The sequence below is a fragment of the Carettochelys insculpta genome, chromosome 28, assembly GCF_033958435.1.
Source record: "Carettochelys insculpta isolate YL-2023 chromosome 28, ASM3395843v1, whole genome shotgun sequence".
Classification (NCBI taxonomy): domain Eukaryota; kingdom Metazoa; phylum Chordata; order Testudines; family Carettochelyidae; genus Carettochelys; species Carettochelys insculpta.
In genome coordinates, this window is record NC_134164.1 from 6,342,807 (window position 1) to 6,357,358 (window position 14,552).

General features: G+C 48.8%; 2 protein-coding genes across 2 annotated transcripts; one reads left to right on the forward strand and one right to left on the reverse strand.

Annotated features, from left to right (window-relative positions):
* Positions 1–680: 680 nt before the first annotated feature.
* Positions 681–2,102, reverse strand: COA3 (cytochrome c oxidase assembly factor 3). Its single transcript, XM_074979245.1, has 2 exons — positions 1,912–2,102; positions 681–1,101 (listed from the first exon to the last, which is right to left on the reverse strand). Exons 1-2 carry the CDS (start codon positions 2,069–2,071, stop codon positions 998–1,000), a joined length of 264 nt encoding a protein of 87 aa, XP_074835346.1. The 5' UTR covers positions 2,072–2,102; the 3' UTR covers positions 681–997.
* A 2,615-nt stretch (positions 2,103–4,717) lies between these two features.
* CNTD1 (cyclin N-terminal domain containing 1) lies at positions 4,718–13,989 on the forward strand. The gene is made up of 7 exons (XM_074979242.1): positions 4,718–4,889; positions 6,045–6,120; positions 7,501–7,675; positions 8,884–9,046; positions 11,515–11,659; positions 12,802–12,898; positions 13,870–13,989. The coding sequence occupies exons 1-7, from the start codon at positions 4,718–4,720 to the stop codon at positions 13,987–13,989; spliced, it is 948 nt and encodes a 315-aa protein (XP_074835343.1).
* The last annotated feature ends 563 nt before the right edge of the window (positions 13,990–14,552 follow it).

Genomic DNA, 14,552 nt, shown 5'->3' on the forward strand with positions numbered 1-14,552 from the left:
GTGCCAGGCAGGAGCCTAGGTACCACTCTGCAATGTAGATTAGCCAATTAGGGCAGCACATTGAACTGTCAAATCACAGGTCAGGCAAAGGTTGAGCACAACTCCCTGTATGACTTCCCTGCTGCACTTAAGAAGGAGCAAGCAGTGCTGGGTGATCACCCCCCCCTTGAGGACAAGCAAGCATCTCAGGCTCTCCCCACATGCATCCTCACCAGGCATACTGCAAGGTCAATGAATAACAACTTGTCACAGCCTGGGGCAAAATGACACAGGTGCTGAATTCCCTTCTCTGCCTGTGGGTGATAAACTGTGGCACTCCCACAGCAGGCACCTCTCCTTGCTTCCTCTGAGCACCATAAAGCAAGGGATTTGGGACACACCCTCAGGGCAGCCATATTCAGCCCAAGAACCACAGACACTTGCCATGCAACAAGTAAATGTGGTCCTAGGCAACTGCCGTTCCACTATGTTTCCTTAACTGTTCTTAAAATAGCTACAAACCACACCAACGGCTGCAGGGCCAGGCCTGGAAGAGAGCATTTAATGTCCGCCAGGGTGTTTGCCACAGACAAATATAGGTATGTTGCACTTACCCCCAGCTTATCCTTCCAAGGCCCCCTTCCCCTTAACCAGGCCACTTGGGGAGACCCAAGGGCTGGCATTCCATACACCAACTCTGATGACAATTCGGACAGGTTTATTGAGGGCCCTGACTCAGCTGCTTCAGGAGATGAATAGCTGCTGAGCATGTCAGGGAATAGCCTTGTTATTACACAACAGAGTAAATGCAGCCTGGTCCCTGATGGGCACAGACTGAGAGAAGACCCCCCACACCCCACTGCAGGGCATCAGCCCACCCTAGGGAGCCCCAGGTATAAGCAACACATCAAAGGTAGATGCAACCTTGAAGTGGGGCTGTTCAGAGTCCCCGGCACATGGTGTTAGTTCCAGCAGGGTCCGTCCCAAGTGTGGGAGCAGCCTCTGTCTGCTCAGGATATCAGTTCATTGGGGTCTTGGTGGCCTGGGACCGAGCAGCCTCTACCTCCTGCTCCAGCTCATCAAGGAATCGCTCCTGGGAGATCTTGTAGAAGGTGAACCCATCTGGGCCAGCCGTTCAGGAAAACAGGTGGAACGAAAGACACTCCAGGAACACCCCCCACAAACACCACCAGCCCTTCCTGCTCAATGAGACTGCATAGCTTGTAGGGTGCTGCTCCCAGCTCCATGGAGTAAGGGGGCCTTTGCAGCTCCCAACTAGGGGTGCCAGACATCCTGCAAAATGCAGGATGATCCAGCATCCATGCAAAAGCGTCAGGGAAATTCCATCTGCTCTTGGCAAGGGGTCCTGCAGGGCTGCACAGTCCCTCAGCGAGGGAACCTGCAGCTGGGGCTCCACCCCAGCTAGGGATCATGTGACTGGGGCGCCTGGCAGGACCTCCCTGCCCCAGCCGGCTCCAAGCTGTGGGGTCTCCTCCTCACCCCCCCCCCAGCGGGGACCCCACTTTTCATCTGCAGGGCCCTGCCGTGGGGTCCCCCCGCTCCTTCCCTGTTTTTGGAAAACTCGTGCAGGACAGGCAGCTACGCTGGGAATCCCACAGCCGGGGCTGCTCGTCCCACGGGAGCGTTCCAAAAACCTGGCAGCCGAACTTCCCGGAGGGGAGAAGGACTCTGCTCCCCTCACCCGCTCCCAACCTGGGGGGGGGGGGCAGCGGCCTCCACTGCTCCCACCCCCTCCCCACCTCCTGGGGGGGCGCTGCTGCTCCTAACCGCCCCCCCCGGCTCCAGGAAATGGACTCGGCTACGCCCCGCCGCACTGTCCCCACCCCCACAACACCCGGGGGGGAACCAATGCTGCCCCCGCCCCGCCCTCCGTGGGGGCGGGACCTCGGCTGCCCCCGCCCGGCTGGATACAGATGCCCAGAGCCACCGCCCCGATGCCCAGCGCCGTGAGCGAGTTGCGGGTCCGGAGCCGCCGCTGCAGGAGGCGCCGCTGCTCCGCGCTCGGTCCCGGGTCCATCCGCTTCGCGAGCTCGGCCTGCGAGGCCCGCCCCGGCTGCTGCGGCGCCGCCATCTTCCTCCCCCCCCGCCTCGTGACTGGCCGCGGCGTCTGTCGTCATTTCCGCTGCGGGCCTGTGTGGCTCCGCCTCCCTGTGCCGCGCGCGCGCCGCCATGATTGAGGAGGGCAACGTGCCCGTCTGCGGACTTCTCACCAATCACCGTCTGGGAATCAAGTGCTCCCGCCCGATTGGTTACACGGCCCGAGGGGGCGTGGCTTGTGAAAGGGAAGCGGGCGGGAGGTCCGGCGCGTCACGTGCCCACGGGGCTCTTAGGCGGGAAAGAGGGACGGCCGCGTGCCCGGGCGTTGCCAAGTGACGAGGCGGCAACGGGCTACGGCGTCGTGTGATTGGGCGAGAGAGGGGCTGTGAGTGGGGCTGCTGCGGGCCGCTCTCGCCATCGCCTCGGCGGCCCCTGCCCTCCTCCCGCTACCCTCGCCGCTGGGCTGCCCCCCACCCTAGTCCCTTGGCTGGCATTTCCCCCACCGCCCCCTCCTAGCACCCCCGGGGCGGGGCCCCCCAACACCTGCTCCCCACAAACCGCCAGGCGGGGCCTCCTCCAGCACCGCCCTCCGCCCCTCCTGGGCTGGCCTCCCCGTCGCCCTCTTCCCGCCCGCCCCTGGTCTGCCCCCAGCACCCGCCTTTCCACCCTCCTGCACCACTGACACCCCCCCGCCTCTGCTGGGCTCTGCCCCCCCTCCCTGCCCCTCCCACCTCACTGCACCCCTCTGGGACAGACCCCCCCCGACAGCTCCCTTTCCACTCTCCCTGCCCCTCCCACCTCACTGCACCCCTCTGAGGCAGACCCCCCCCGACAGCTCCCTTTCCACCCTCCCTGCCCCTCCCACCTCACTGCACCCCTCTGGGACAGACCCCCCCCAGACAATTCCCTTTCCACCCTCCCTGCCCCTCCCACCTCACTGCACCCCTCTGGGACAGACCCCCCCCGACAGCTCCCTTTCCACCCTCCCTGCCCCTCCCACCTCACTGCACCCCTCTGGGACAGACCCCCCCCCAACACCTCCCTTTCCACCTGCCCCCTCCCACCTCACTGCACCCCTCTGGGACAGACCCCCCCGACACCTCCCTTTCCACCCTACTAGCCCCTCCCACCTCACTGCACCCCTCTGGGACAGACCCCCCTGACATCTCCCTTTCCACCCTCCCTGTCCCTCCCACCTGCCTGCACCCCTCTGGGACAGACCCCCCCCCCGACACCTCCCTTTCCACCCTCCCCACCCCTCCCACCTCACTGCACCCCTCTGGGACAGACCCTCCCCTCTCTGCCCCTCCCACCTCACTGCACCCTTCTGGGACAGACCCCCCGCAACTCCTCCCTTCCCACCCTCCCTGCCCCTCCCACCTCATTGCACCCCTCTAGGCCAGACCCTCCCCACCCCTCCCACCTCACTGCACCCCTCTGGGACAGACCCCCCCGACACCTCCCTTTCCACCCTACTAGCCCCTCCCACCTCACTGCACCCCTCTGGGACAGACCCCCCTGACATCTCCCTTTCCACCCTCCCTGTCCCTCCCACCTGCCTGCACCCCTCTGGGACAGACCCCCCCCCCCGACACCTCCCTTTCCACCCTCCCCACCCCTCCCACCTCACTGCACCCCTCTGGGACAGACCCTCCCCTCTCTGCCCCTCCCACCTCACTGCACCCTTCTGGGACAGACCCCCTGCAACTCCTCCCTTCCCACCCTCCCTGCCCCTCCCACCTCATTGCACCCCTCTAGGCCAGACCCTCCCCACCCCTCCCACCTCACTGCACCCCTCTGGCCTGAACCCCCTCCCTGATACCTCCCTTCCCACCCACTCCCCAAGCTGGGTCTCCTGTCACTTTCCTTCCCAACCTCAGCTCTTCCCTCTACTCGCTGGAGTCCCAAGTAGTATTCCCGGTGACCTGACCACTTGTGCACCCACCCAGAAGAGAGTTAAATATCACCCATCTGATAAGAAGAGCATCCAAGACCTGCCCAGGCTCAGACCTGGGACCACAGGCTTCCCAGTATGCCTCACCTCTTGAAGCTGGCTCTGAGGCTTGAGGATGTTCTTGGGAAGTGTTCCAAGCTGCAGCAGCCAATCTGTGATGTACCAACACCCATGTGTAGCCCCAGGAGCACTGGCTGCCGAGCTGTGTGCTCTGGCTCCTGCTTCCTCACTGGGAACCGTCAATTCTGCCTTTTTCTGTGGACCTAAATCCCATTGGTATTAGCGGTGTAGCCAGTTAGCTCATATCACCCACAGACTATCACTGATAGATTTAGGTCATGTGTTCCATAAAGTGGCTCCTGTGTTTTAAGTAAGGGCAGTCACATGGTTCCCTGGGGGTGAATGTAGCTAATGATTCTGTCAAGGAAGCACCAGGGTAAATGACATCCAGTTCTCCCACCTGTGACTGTGATGGCCCTTGCAGTGTGTTGACAGAAGTAAGGATGTGTACTTGTTAACTAATTCCAGAATGATTCCAATCACTCACAGGGAGCACATCCACTGTAAGGTGGCGTAATATTTATGTAGGGTAGTTTCTGATGATACAGCTGTCTAATTTCCTACCTTACCTGGTCTCCTCTCTAGTAGTTACTGTAGTGAGCACAGCTGCAGTGCAAAAAATAATGATACTATTTTATTGTTTGAGGACTGGCTAGAAGTGCTAAGATGACCTCAGTGGCACAGGCAGCGTTCAGGTTTTGCACCCCAGAGCCAGTCTTCGGAGTTGTTGCTCCTGAGATCATTGAAGACACCTTAATCTATTTAGCTACAGAAAATGAGCAATATCTGAATGAGCTGTCAGATCAAGCAGGATGCTTCAAAGAGACCCAGATAGTGGGTGAGAAATGCAGATCTTTGTCAGCCTGTGTATGTTGGTGTGGCTGTGTCCACGTGCTTTGTATGCACTGTGTTTGTGTGTACCATACACTTACAAAACCTTTGATGAGTATTTTATTATATTTTGGAGATGACAATGCAGCTCTGTGAAAAATCTGCTCTAAAGAGTTGTGTGTGTGTGAGATTATGAAAATCAGTATATGGAATTGAGTATCACCTTGTTTTACCCTAGCACAGGAGTTTGATTCATTTGGTGTGAAGGGCCAAGTTACATGAGGTGTTTTACAGATTATGAAAATACCTTGACAGCATCTTATAGAGGAGGAACAGAAGATGCAAAACTATGCTAAAAATAAAATGCAAATAAATTATGCTGAGTCTCTGCTGCCAGACTGCAGGCACAACAGTGGTTCATTCTTGATCTTCAGGCTTCCCAGCAGTAAAAGGATCACTTTAATGTTCTTATATGAAAACAAAGCTGGGTGTATGCAAGTGTTTGCTATATACTTGTGTAGTTATATACACCAATAGGAAAGTTAATGAATTTACAAAATTTTTAGTCAATATAGAAACAGAAGGGGGTTGTAGCAGCTGCTACAAGTGTGGGAACTGTTTAGAGTGGCAGTTCTAAGCCAACCAGCGTATCAGTTAAAAACATGAACAAAGGTAAAAACAAATGGTAAAAACCATAAAACCAGATGTGGGATTAAATAAGAAAGTGTGAAAACAAGAGTTCCTGTTGATATATTCTCTGTTGAACCTTTAACCCCAACTAAAACATTTTTTATGTTATTTGTTCTTTTACACGTGCATCCAAAAACATGCCCTGTCCAATCAGAAAGTGACATTAAAGGAGAGCTTAGCATGTTGGCTGTTACGGAGACCAGCAGCAGTTTGGTCTTGCTGTGATGGCAGTCTCTGTTAGCTGTAATGAATGGTAACAGAAGTCAAATGAGTTCTAGTTAATTTGTGGTCTTAGCTAGAGGCTACTGCTTTATTGATGACATCCTCTGTGTAAAATTCCATTAGTTGCCTCTTTGCAAAGGCTGACACAATAGTCATGTCTGATTCCTTATCCTTGCCTTGTTACTTTTACTAGCTGATAAAGTGTATCTGCCAGTTCCAGTTATGATGGTTAATTGCACTTTTTTTGCAGAATTTGTATTTCTTTTATGTGAAAAATGGTTCCTGGACCAATCTGTGCGATATCAAGCAGTTGAAATATTTGAAAGGTAATCTCCCAAGCAAAGACAGCATGCAGTTCTTATATGCATATTAGTTGCACTGTTCAGGCAGAAGATATAGTATCTCTTTATGTCTGCAGCTTTGTTTTTCCTGTTACAAGGGTAACTGGTATGTATATTGACAGTAAAGTACTCTGAATACATGTAGAAAGTACCTTTCATGGTCCTGCTGGGTAAGCTCAATGGCCCATCTTGCCCAATAGCTTGCCTCAGATGATCGGTGGCAGATAGTTCAAAGAGAATGTACAAAACAAGGCAATTTTGAGTGATCCATCCTGTCACCCAGTCTCAGCTTTTGGCAACTGGAGGTTTAGAGACACCCAGAGACTGTGGTGGTATCCCTGACCATTGGTCCAACTGCCAGTAAGGGACTTAGTCTGTATAAGAGGGTGGGGGACCTATTTTGGGGCAGGGGCCACTGACCCACAGCAAAATCAGTGGGGAACCACATGCACATAAGAAGTTACAATAAAATAAAATAAAAATCCCCCACTATTCACAAATGTGGCCTCCAACTTAGAAACAAAAATAAGAGACGTTTACTTCACTACCCTCAACCTCTACTCCACAGCCAAGGGGAATGGGACTAGTAAATTTTGTCGAGACACTTAGGCTTGGGTTGGGCCAAAAAAGAAAGGTTCAATGCACATGAGAGAACTGTCAGGGAGCAGGTTGAGGTTGGGTTGTGTGGTCTGAGTATGAGGTAGGCTGTGAAGCTCAGGGCTCCCTCCACAGTAAAGGTGCAAGCCAGCCAGTACTGGTGCTTCAGCCCCATGCTTGCCTGAAGAGCCAGTCTGCAGGGGTGGGGGCAGCTAAGCCGTGCACCTTGTGGGCTGGATCCAGGCAAACAGCAGGCTGGATCTGTAGGTTCCTCACCCCACCCTACGAACTTACCCTTTCTTTTTTGAATCCAGTTATGCTTTTGACCTTCCCAGCATCCCTTGGCATCAGGTTCCACAGGTTGATGCTGCCTTTTGTGTACTTCCTTTTGTTTGTTTTAAACCTGCTGCCTGTTAATCAGGTGATTCCTAGTTCTTGTGTTATGTGAAGGGGTGACTGAGGCTTACCTATTCACTTTCTCCTCACCACTCAGGTTTTTATAGACCTCTATATTAACTCTCCTTACTGTTCTCTTTTTCTAAGATGAGCAGTCCCAGCCTCTTTAATCTCTCCTCATATGGAAGCTGTTTCTTACTGCAATTATTTTTGTTGCTATTTTCTTTTCCATTACTAATAGATCTTCTTTAAGATGAGGTGACCAGAACTGCATGTAGTATTGAAGGTGCACCATGGATTTATATAGTGTCTTAATATTTACTCTCTTTATTATGTAATGGTTCCTATAATAATTGGCTTTTTTTCTTGCAGGTTTATGATTAAGCATGTCGAAGAGATCTATGACTCTATCAGAGCGTCAAGGATAAACAGTGAACAAGGAGATGGTAACACCTGGAGCGCTTTGAAAGCGCAGATATGCGACACATTTGTGCTGCGGGTTGTGTCTTGCATTCAGCTCGCCAGCAAACTTTCTTTTCACTACAATGTGAGGAAACTAATCACCAAAGTTTAGAAGTACACCCTGGCTGTGTCTACACTTGCATTCCTCTTTCGAAAGAGGCATGCAAATGAGGGAAATCGAAAATGCAAGTGAGATGCAGATTTACCTATCTGGCACCTAATTTGCATATTCTTTGTTCCAAAGCAGAAAAGCAGTGTAGATGCAGCTCTTTTGAAAGTAAACCCTATCTTCGAAAGAACCCTTCTTCCCCTTTCGAAGATGGGGTTTACTTTCGAAAGAGCTGTGTCTACACTGCTTTTCTTCTTTTGAAAGAAGCACATGCAAATGAGGTGCCAGCCATATAAATCTGCACCCCATTTGCATTTCAATTTCCTCATTCGCAAGTGTAGACACAGTCCCTATTTTTATGCTTTTAGCTTTTGCTCTTATCTAAACACACCAAAGGATTTACTGTTTCAAAGAATAGGTGGGACAATATAATCCAGGATAATTTGAACATGGAAGATCTAAATCCCTTGCACTGGGCAGATTGTTACCCTAGAAATTATACACTGCACCTGCACAATGAAAGTTAACCCATAGCTTTATTATTTAGCATAATCATGACCTGTACCCATTTGGTTATGAGCACACCACAATATCAAAACCAAGCATTGTTATGGTGGGAGTTATGTGATGCTGTTCCATAGCTTTACAAATTCATATTCTTGATGTGTGATTCAACCTGAAGAGATGCTGTGTTGTTGATATTCTTGGAATATACTTTTCTGAGGAAAATATTGCAAACAAGAGAGTTTGCTCTCTCCCTTTACTTCTCTAGCAAGAATCAATCCCTGGGACAAAGATGCTTCCTGGGAAGTGGGCAGTGATGTTAGACCAGAGATTTCAGGGGGAGGCTTTCCCTTTCTGCCATCTTGACCACTTCCGTTCTAGTACATGTACATATTGTATAAATGAAACAACTTATACTCATATTCCTAGGCTAAGTGGTCATCCAGCCAACTAAACTCAGCCTCCCTGCTTTCTGCTCCAGTGAGGCGCAGCCCTGCAAAACCCCAATATATGCTACTACGCAGCAAAGGGTAATGGTAATTCTGTTAGTCCTCAACTCAAACAGAAACTATTAAAAGCATACCATTATGGAGGTGAACTTCTGGGGTCTTGGGGGAACACCTCTTATTCAGAACAGTAGTGTTACAGTTTTTAAAATAACATCACTGTTTTTTTCACAGATAATTAACAATAACACAGTTCTGAAATTTCTGCAATCCTTAAACTATTCGTACACAAAACAGGACTTGATGGAGTCAGAACTTGCCATTCTGAAGGTTCTGTGCTTTCAGATCAATGTGCCAACTCCTTTGGCCTATGTTGAGTTGCTTCTGGAGGTGTTAGGTAAGAGTGTTCATTAGAAACTAGACATTAGGTTCTGAAACAACCCTGAGATTAACTGTTCATTGTACAGATTGGACTTCTCTGGCCTGGCTCCCTAAGGACTGAACTGGTCATGAATGAGGGAGTTTGCCAGACCAAGCGAGATCAATTTCCAACCCTCTGCTGATAGGCTCTGGGCTGTCCTGGGTTGCGAGCAGACTGGGCTCCCCTCCAAGATCTGTGTCCCTGTCCCAGCTCTGTTGCAGGACCTGGTTGCCAGTCCGTCTCTGCTGCCAGCCCTAGTGGCCAAGGTCAGCTGCTGGTCCAGCTCTAGCTGCTAGGCTCTTCTTCTGGGGATCCCATCCCTGGCTATCAGGCTTTATGCCCTGGATGCTGTCCCCGGCCACCAAGCTCTGCTCCCCCAGCTGGACTTGGCTGGCCTCTGCTGCTGACCCCAGCCTCAGGCTCTTCTCCCAGCTGCTGGCACTCCGAGCGCTCTGATCCAGGGGCTGGCTAGTCCAGCAACATCCCTGGCCCTGCTGGAACAGAGAGTTTCAACTTGTAGAGGTAAAATCAAACATAAAATGGCAGAGAAACTATTCAGTGTGGTTATTACTAATAGAAAACCCCAGTGCTTTTTTGTGCTGGTACTGAGTACTTGGCACCTTGGCAGCCCTGGTCAGGGGATTGCTGAGGGGGTGGGCGGAGAGACGGCTGAGTATCAGCTCTTCCCCCCCCCCTCCCCAGAAGGCACTGGAAAGCCCAAAGCATCTATCTATTCTCTGGGGTGCTTCCTAGGCTGAACCTTGTGCTGCCATCCACCATTGACTGACACAAGAAACTTTACACATTATAGGGTGCATCTACACTTGCTTTCCTCTTTCGAAAGAGGCATGCAAATGGGGTAAATTGAAAATGCAAATGAGGCATACATTTGCATATTTGACCCACATTTGCATATTCTACTTTTAAAAGAGCTTCTTTCGAAAGAATACCAGTGTAGATGCTGCTCCTTCGAAAGTAAACCCCATCTTCAAAAGAATCCTTCTTCCCATTAAATAAAGGGAAGAAGGATTCTTTCGAAGATGGGTTTACTTTCGAAAGAGCGGCGTCTACACTGGTAGTCTTCTTTCGAAAAAAGCTCTTGTGAAAGAATATGCAAATAAGGGGGCAAAATGCAAATTAACACCTCATTTGCATTTTCAATTTACCTCATTTGCGTGCCTCTTTCAAAAGAGGAATGCAAGTGTAGATGCACCCATAGGGTACGTCTACACTAGCCCCAAACCTCAAAATGGCCATTTCGAAGTTTACTAATGAACTGCTGAAATGCATATTCAGCGCTTCATTAGCATGCGGGCAGCCACAGCACTTCGAAATTGACGCGCCTCGCCGCTCGTCCTGAGGGGGCTCCTTTTTGAAAGGACCCCACCTACTTTGAAGTCCCCTTATTCCCATCAGCTCATGGGAATAAAGGGACTTTGAAATAGGCAGGGTCCTTTCGAAAAGGAGCCCTGTCGGGACGAGCCGCATCAATTTCGAAGTGCCGCGGCCGCCCGCATGCTAATGAAGCACTGAATATGCATTTCAGCGCTTCATTAGTAAACTTCAAAATGGCCATTTGTGTGGCCATTTCAAAGTTTGGGGCTAGCGTAGACACGGCCATAGGCTGTGTCTACACGTGCCCCAAACTTCGAAATGGCCACGCAAATTGCCATTTTGAAGTTTACTAATGAAGCGCTGAAATGCATATTCAGCGCTTCATTAGCATGTGGGTGGCAGCGGCGCTTCGAAATTGACGAGCCTTGCTGCCGCGCGTCGCGTCCAGACGGGGCTCCTTTTCGAAAGCACGCCACCTACTTCGAAGTCCCCTTATTCCCGTGAGCTCATGGGAATAAGGGGACTTCGAAGAAGGTGGCGTCCTTTCGAAAAGGAGCCCCATCTGGATGTGCCGCGCGGACCGCAAGGCTCGTCAATTTCGAAGCGCCACTGCCGCCCGCATGCTAATGAAGCGCTGAATATGCATTTCAGCGCTTCATTAGTAAACTTCGAAATGGCCATTTGCGTGGCCATTTCGAAGTTTGGGGCACGTGTAGACGTAGCCATAGAGTGACAAGTCCAGCAGTTAGCACCCAAGAAGAACTACATCTGGGCAACTGGTCTTTTGCCTGTTTGGCACAATGTTATAAAATTAATACTTTTTTCTTTTTAAAGCAGTTGCATAAGGCCTCAGTTTTTCCAAAGCAAATTGCTATTTTTGGGGCATATCCAACTTGAGTTCACTTAAGTGGGCCTGATTTATAGAAATTGCTGAGCAAGGTCAGACTCTTTTATGAAGTCTCAGGTCGTGGATGCCTCATCTTGAAGTGGCCATTACAGAAAATCTTAGCCATAAACTACTCAATGGACAAAACTGCCTTCGTCATAATAGTTAAACTAGTTTTATGTATCATAAAATGTATAGTTAACCTGTGTAATCTCCACTTTAGGACATAATGGCTGCTTACTTCCTGTGAAACAGTTGCATAAGATATGCATGCTCCTACTGGACTTAACTTATCTCACACGGAACATCATTTATGATACTTTACTGAAGACTTCTATTGAGAATTCAACACCAAGTGAACTCCAGATGTAAGTTCCAGCCTACGCCCCAGGAAACACTTGAACTAGTATTGATTTTATGCTCAGAGGGGAGGGAAAAAGCTTGTGAAGGTCACACATTCTTGTGCCTTTACCATCCCTCTGCTTTACTTTCACAGTTGTCTGAGACATTATGGTGCAACATATACAGAGTAGAGAGTGGCTAGTGCACAGAGAAAATAGTTATTTGCAATACAAGTCAGATTATTCTTTGTGAACTTAAAATCTGGGACTGTTTCCAGATTTAAGATGTTAATTCTGTGAAGTGTGCGTACATGACTTTCTTTCCACAGTTGGTAGTATTGGGGGATAACTGAAGCTAAGTACGGCTAACTAAATTTTTCAAGTATTGATCCCAGCTCTGACAATGAGTGTTTGCCAGCCTGTGTACACGCTGTCTTTCTGCATTGGCACAACAGTGATATTTGTTAGGCTCGGAGGGATTGCACTAATATAATTTTTTCTAACATTTTACAGTTCATAGTCTTAGTTTTTCCATCGCTTATAAAAATCAAAATGCTTCAGCAATGTTGCTATGAAAGAGGTAGGCTGAGAGGATGTTTCCTATTTTTAAGAAAATACTGTATAGTCAAAGAAAGAAAGATACATACAGGTTGAACCTCTCTCATCCGCCACCTGCTGGACCTGACTGGTGTCAAATGAAAGAATTTGCTGGACCACCAGAAGTCAATATTATCTAGCACATTACCAACACTTCCACTGCTTACTGCGATCTTAGAAGGCATTTAGAGGTAAATTGCAGCTAAATATCACCAAAGAACACTGAGAGCCAGGACAGGTGGCTGTACACAAACTTTATCAGAAACTTGGCCAAACCTATGCTAGGTGGTCATCCAGCCAACTAAAATCATGCCGGATCACAGATGTTGCCGGACAAGAAAATTCTGGATTGGAGAGGTTCAACCTGTAGTGGGAGATTGGACTTAAAGCTGAATGTATTAATAGGAGCCCGAAATAGCTTTTGAAGGTTAATTTGTATGTGTTTTGTATGTTACAATTCGACTGAAATTGTTTACCTAAAAAGATGAAGTATCAATGGTATAACACTTAGCTGTCGAAACACAGAATAGCTGTATTTTAAAGCAGATACTATTACTGTTTTAATTATACAGAGCAAAATTTTTGTCAGTAAAGGAGGATTTCATGCTCTTGGCAGTTGGAGTCATCAGCACAAGTGCCTTCATACTAAATCCTGAATACTGGAATGAGGTACTGCTACATAGGAAATACACCGTGCTTGGGCCTTCAGGAATGAAAGTTTTGCTTCTTTTACTGTCTGTGCATTACAGGGTGGGGAGGAGGGGACTGGTGTGTTGTATTGAGTATATTAAAGGTGGAGTCTTTTTAATACATGAAGTGCAGGACAGAGTACCATGAGGTCAGGAAATTAATGCGCCTTTACTTTGCACACCTATTCTGAAGAGCCTGCAGCTTTCTTACTCTGACAGCATGCTTCCAAAGGCTTCAATTGACAGAAAAGGGAGAGGTAACTCCACAAGGCAACAATTTCTCCCCAAAGCACCAGCCTACATTTTATACTTTGAAAGAGAGAGCGTATTTAAAAAGTCCTCTCAAAGCAGAAGCAGTTAAGTGTTTTTTAAAAATCACTTCCCTCATAAAGGGAAACTTTCCACTAAACAGGATCCTCAACTGGCTAATTGTAGAGGGCTAGTGGTTTTTAAAATCTGTATTCCTGTAGTAGCTAGGTAGCACAGAAAACATAAGGTGGATTATAATCAGGTTTTCTTTTCCTATACAAATAACCATAAAGATTTAAGATCTGGAACAGGAGTCAGCAACCTTTCTGAGGTGGAGTGTCAAGATTAGCCCTTATGACATCTATGTACGGTCTGAGTGTTGATTAGTTTTAAAGTCATTAATAGTCCTGCAGGCAACAGCTTCATTAATAAGTAAATTCAGATGCAGAGCTTTACCATTCAGGCAGTGGTTGGTAGCATTAGCTGGTCTTTTGTTAATCCACAGGCATCCTGGCTTTGAGCAAGCTCCTGGCTGCATGGGGGAGGAGCGGCAGGGCTGAGCTCCCACATTGCATGTCGATGAAAACCGGCTTGCATGCCACTCTTGGCACCTGTGCCGGGCATTGCTGACCCCTGATCTAGAACTACTTTTGTTGCCCAAAATAAGGAAGCATCTTAAAGATTTTTTTTTTTTTTTTAAAGCTTGTGGAGCATTTAAACAGCATCACTGGCATTACCACACAAAGCATATTAGAGTTTTCATGTGCAATACTGAAGCATAGTATTGGGACTGCTACTCCAAGGAAGAATAAAGGAACTTGAGCTTCAGAGAACTGTATTGTACCTACTATAAAATAAACTTGGGTTTTCTATTGCAGTCTTTCCCATGTGTCAGTATGCTCAAAGGCAGCCTGGAACTCTTCCATCCATGAATCTTTTTTAACAGGTGCAGCTGGTTTTGACTGCGTCATGCAGGGTGGAGTTTTGTTCACTTGCTGCACAGCAGCTGTGAGTTATGCCGTTGCAAACCATCCCATATACTCAGTCTGAAGTAGTGACAGTGCAAAATGGGTGTTTTGCTTTCGGAAAACTAGTTGTAGACTTATTGTCATTTCTATAAACTGTTCTACAGTATACAAGTGTTACAAGCCAGCTCAGGCTTTTATTGTGCACAGTTGCTGTTGGGCAGGAGCACTGACTGTTTTGACTGCTTTACAGGGTCAAGGTTATTCCTTTCTTTCTGCTCCTCAGATCTAGTTAACCCAGAGCCCAGAGAGAGAGTCAGGTAATAAGCGACCGTTAACATGGGAGCAAAGCAAACTCAAGTCAAGCACCACCTGCTTTGAAAGTTTGTAACAAAGCTCACTTGGATGGAAAGTTTTTCA